Source organism: Galeopterus variegatus, unplaced genomic scaffold (genome assembly GCF_000696425.1).
Source record: "Galeopterus variegatus unplaced genomic scaffold, G_variegatus-3.0.2 Scaffold812, whole genome shotgun sequence".
In the NCBI taxonomy this organism is placed as follows: domain Eukaryota; kingdom Metazoa; phylum Chordata; class Mammalia; order Dermoptera; family Cynocephalidae; genus Galeopterus; species Galeopterus variegatus.
This window is the reverse complement of record NW_007726923.1, coordinates 165775-170657: the sequence shown is the minus strand read 5'-3', so window position 1 is coordinate 170657 and position 4883 is coordinate 165775. Positions and strand designations below refer to the sequence as shown.

Here is a 4883-nt window from a genome sequence, read left to right as displayed (position 1 = left end):
TTGATCTTTTGATTTGTATTTTTAGTCTCAATTTCATTTATTTTGGCTCTGATTTTTTTTTCCTTTTTTGTCTTTTTTCATGACCGGCAACGGGATCGCAACCTTCGGTGTCGTGCCTATTGATCTTTTGATTTGTATTTTTAGTCTCAATTTCATTTATTTTGGCTCTGATTTTTTTTTTCCTTTTTTGTCTTTTTTCATGACCGGCAACGGGATCGCAACCTTCGGTGTCGTGCCCGCACCGTGCTCAACCAGTGAGCAGACCGGTCTCTATATGGGATCCGAACCCTCAGTGGGAATATGGGATCTGAACCCTTGGCGGGAGCGCCGCCACACTCCCAAGCACCGCACTCTACCGAGTGCACCACCGGGCCGGCCCAGGCTCTGATTTTTATTATTTGCTTTCTTCTACTTATTTTGGGCTTGGTTCACTCTTGCTTTTCTAGTTCCTTGAGGTGCATTTTTAGGTTATTTGAAATATTTCTATTTTTTTCAAGCAGGTGTTTATTGCTATAAATATTCTTAATATTTCCTAGGCTAGGGATGTGGTTGTGTGGCGTGTCAGGGTCTCTGGGACTGGTATGCTGGTAATAGGGTCACCATGTAGATTCTCCAACTGGGGGAAGGCCCATCTGGGGGACATCATCTGGATTGTTTCTCAGTCAGATGTGTGGGCATGGGATGGCTCAAAGACTCACGCAGGTCTGGCAGGGGTGTGATAGCTGGGCTGCTTCTCTGGGCCAGGGTCATGGGCACCTTTTGCTTGGCTGGCCAGCTGGGTGTGGGTCTGTCTGGTTGGTCCACTAAGCTGCTTGTCGGGGCTGGGAATCAGGTCATGCTTCTTTTGGTGGTTCTGGAGCAGGTCTGTCAAGGGTGGGCCCTTGGTTGCTTCTCAGGCTGAGGGCAAGGTGGCAGGGCAGGCCTGTGGAGGTTGGGGTCACCCGGCCACTTCTTGGGCTGTGGTGAGGTCAAAGGCAGACCTGTGGAAGGCAAAACTGCCCTGCCACTTCTCTAGTCAGAAAGTGTGTGCATACTTTAGCTTTGCTGGCTCCATGTTGTGTTCATTAGGGTAGGGACTTCTGAGCTATTTTTCTGGGCTGGGGGCACTGGCACACAGAAGCTCAGTTGGCTAGTGGGGAGTGGGGGAGCCTGATGGAATTGTGTCCCCCTGTCTAATCTCTGGCTGGGGGTGTGGGGGTGGGGCATTTCAGCTGGCCTGGGGTTAGATTACCAGACATGCAAGAGTGATCTCAGCTACACCTGTACCCAGGCTCCAATCCACTGGGATGAGAACATTGTAGCCTCTCATGTGAGTGCATTGGGATGACAGCAGATCCTTAAGCCCGGGGAAGCACTTTGGCTATGGTCCCTGGGCAGGGCATGCTCTTGCAGTGGCTCTGGTTTCAAGATGGTGCCGCACTACATCAGCTTGGGTCACTTGGGTGGGGTGAGAGGAGTGAGCATTACATGCTCCTGTTCTGAAGCAATGTGGTGCATGTCTTCTAAGCAGCTCCCCACACTTGGCTCCAGGTGTGCAAGGGCTGTGGAATGTTTCTGTAGTAGGAATTGCAAGTTTCTGTGATGAGGATGAGGGCTAGTGGTGGCCTTCTATTTACCTTTTCTCCACAGGGAAAGTCCCTCCTGCACTGATCCTGGTAGCAGAAACATGGTAGGAGGATGAGGGCTAGTGGTGGCCTTCTATTTACCTTTTCTCCACAGGGAAAGTCCCTCCTGCACTGATCCTGCACTATCCCTTTTCTCCACAGGGAAAGTCCCTCCTGCACTGATCCTGGTAGCAGAAACATGGTAGCTGAGGTAGTGTGTCTTTCTTCCCTCTCTATGCTGCTATTCTGGGCTTTTGCACTCCACAGGGATCTCGCCAGTCTCCTGCTGCAATCCCATGCTCTCCCACTGATGCTCCTGGCAATTTTTAGCCATTTGTTAGTTATTTTGGTGCTTTTTTGTGATCGGGATGAGCAGTAGGCATCTCTTGTCAGCCATCTTGCATGCCCCTCTTTTAGTTTAAAAACATACATTATTCCATTTCTAAACATCTTATTTAATAATTTTATCAAAGCAAAAGAGAAGATAATTTTTAATTAACCACCTTTCCTATATTTATACTTTACTTTCCTGTACTTATTCTAATTCATTGGCTAATTACTCCAGAACAATGTTAAATCAAAACAGTAGTAGGAGATACCCTTAGTTTAGTCAACTTTTTAAGAAAATAATTATAGTATTTCTCTGAGGCCAGACAAACTTTACAGGTGTGTCCAGTTGCTTGCTGGACATCTTGATGTACCATCGGCATCCCAAACTGAGCATTTCCAAAACTGATCTCTCACTCTGACAATCTGCTATTTCTTCCATATATTCTGCATATTATGCTATATTGAGTGTTATTTTTCTACTGTTTCTTCCACATTATCTGTATCAATTGGAGAGTCCATGCTCTTTCCAGCCAAGCACAGAAATCTGGATTCATCCTTGACTCTTCCCTGTATTCTGAATTCAAAATGCACATTTTGTGTGCATTTAATTTTTTTTCTTGGCAGAGGATTCATAGTTTTGGTTAGAGTCCAAATTTGGGTTTGTGATCCCGAAAGATTTAAGAATCTCTTATATATATGTATCCAAAGCTTTTTTTTTTTTAAGTACTTCAAATTTTTTTTAAAATTTTGCATACATAAAATAGACTTCTTTGTTATAGCCCGAAGAGTTTTAAAATGTGTAGATTTGGGTAAATACCATCACATTCAAGATACAGAACGGTTCCATCACCTAGCCCGAAGAGTTTTAAAATGTGTAGATTTGGGTAAATACCATCACATTCAAGATACAGAATGGTTCCATCACCCAAAACAAAACAAAACACAAAACAAAACAAAACTCCTTTATGCTGCTCCTTTGGAGTCAAACTTTCCCCCAGTCCCCAACCTCTGGCAGCCACTGATCTGTTTTCCATACCCATAGTTTTGCTTTACAGAATGTCACGTTAAGTGAGACCACACACGACATAACCTTTGCCAGGGTTAAGAAGCCACTCTGTTGCCTTCCTCCCCAACCCGTCTCCACCCCTTCACCTCTCACTTCAGACACCAGCAACACAAACCGCTTGCAGTTATGTGAACAGACCTTGGTGTTTCTTGTCTCCACGCTTTACCCATGTGCCCCTTTTGACTCTCTCTCTATTCCCCCATCCTACAACTGGCTAACTCGAAGTCATCCTTTAAGAATCAGCTCAGATGTCTCCTTCTTCATAAAGATTTTCACATTTTTTTCCTTCCTAAACTGTACCTTTTCTTGGAGTTCACGTAATACTTTGTGTACTTCTTTCCAGTTGCATTCACCACTTTGCATCATAGTTATTGTTGTCCCCATGCATGTAGCCAATTAGCAGTTCCATCGGAACTATTTTATCGTTTTGCTGCTAATGTAAAATCCAGTGTTGACACATGGTAGGGCCCAAATGTTGATCGAATCTACTTCATATAGTGATGATTACTAGCTTGTCTAGTTTTCTTCTAATTTATTCCAATTCTTTTCCTGCCTAGTATCCTCAGGCAGAGTGATATATACTCCAAAAAGCCTCTACAAGGAACTCTTCTCACAACATAAAGGACTCAGAGACTTAATAAATACGGAAATGCGCACTGTTTCTGAAGGAATATTAATATTTTCTCAAAGCTGGGCTGTGGACTTAGGTCTGAAAGAGAAGCAAGGGGTCATCTGTGATGCTCTTCTAATTTCCCAGGACAACACCCCAATCCTCTACACCATCTTCAGCAGGAAGGATGTGGAATGCAAGAGCTATTCTATGATAGTCGCCCGTTGTTTGAAGCAAAGGCTGGTGAACACAGGTGGCTACACTGGGAGATTATGCATCATCCCCTTGGTCTTCCTGCTAAATCCTGATAAAACAGCAAACATCCTTCATGGTTCGGATTCGCAGATTTACCCAGAGTCCTATAACCTTACGACCACCCAGCACATGGAAGCTCTGTTACAGTCCCTTGTGATAGTCTTGTTTGGGTTCAGATCCTTCTTAAGTGATGAGCTGGGCTCTGAAGTTTTGAACCTACTCACAGATAAACAGTATGAGTTGCTTTCAAAGAACCTGCACAAGACCAGAGAGCTGTTTGTTCATGGCTTACCTGGGACAGGGAAGACCATCCTAGCTCTTAGGATCATGGAGAAAATCAGGAATGTGTTTGACTGTCAACCAGATGACATTCTCTACATCTGTGAGAAACAGCCCTTGAAGAAGCTTGTGAGGTAAGCAGCCTGACTATTTCACTTTCTCTTCCTGAGCAACTTTGGCTGGTGTAGCTTTAAGATTCTATTGTATTTACCATACCCAGAGAAGTGTAAGAGTAGGATTGGCTTCCTTTGTTTGATTGGGGAAAACTGACTGTGTTTCTTATATTTTCAGGAAGAAAAACATTTGCCAGGCAGTGACCCGGAAAACCTTCATGAAAAATGACTTTAAAAATATTCAGCACATTGTCATTGATGAAGCTCAGAATTTCCGCACTGAAAATGGGGACTGGTATGGGAAGGCAAAATCCATTGCTCAGAAGGAAAAGGACTGCCCAGGAATTCTCTGGATTTTTCTGGACTACTTTCAGACCAACCACTTGAGTTGCAGTGGCCTGCCTCCTCTCTCAGCCCAGCATCCCAGAGAAGAGCTCACCAGAGTGGTACGTAATACATACCCAATACTCAACTACATGCAAGATGTAATGCAGCAGGTCAGAGAAAATCCTCCACCTAACGTCCCCCCTGGGTCCCTGGTGATGCTGTATGAACCTAAATGGGCTCAGGATGTTCCAGGCAACTTAGAGATTATTGAAGACTTGGACCTGGAGGGGGTGGTGAGC

The 4883-nt window shown here is 44.5% G+C and overlaps 1 protein-coding gene across 1 annotated transcript in view; it reads left to right on the top strand.

The window, feature by feature from the left end:
- SLFN5 (schlafen family member 5) overlaps positions 1 to 4883 on the top strand; it is a 31860-nt gene that overhangs the window by 26259 nt on the left and 718 nt on the right. The window contains exons 4-5 of the mRNA XM_008572623.1: positions 3558 to 4278; positions 4436 to 4876. Coding sequence (XP_008570845.1) covers positions 3558 to 4278; positions 4436 to 4876 — 1162 coding nt within the window. The remainder of the gene's footprint in view (positions 1 to 3557; positions 4279 to 4435; positions 4877 to 4883) is intronic.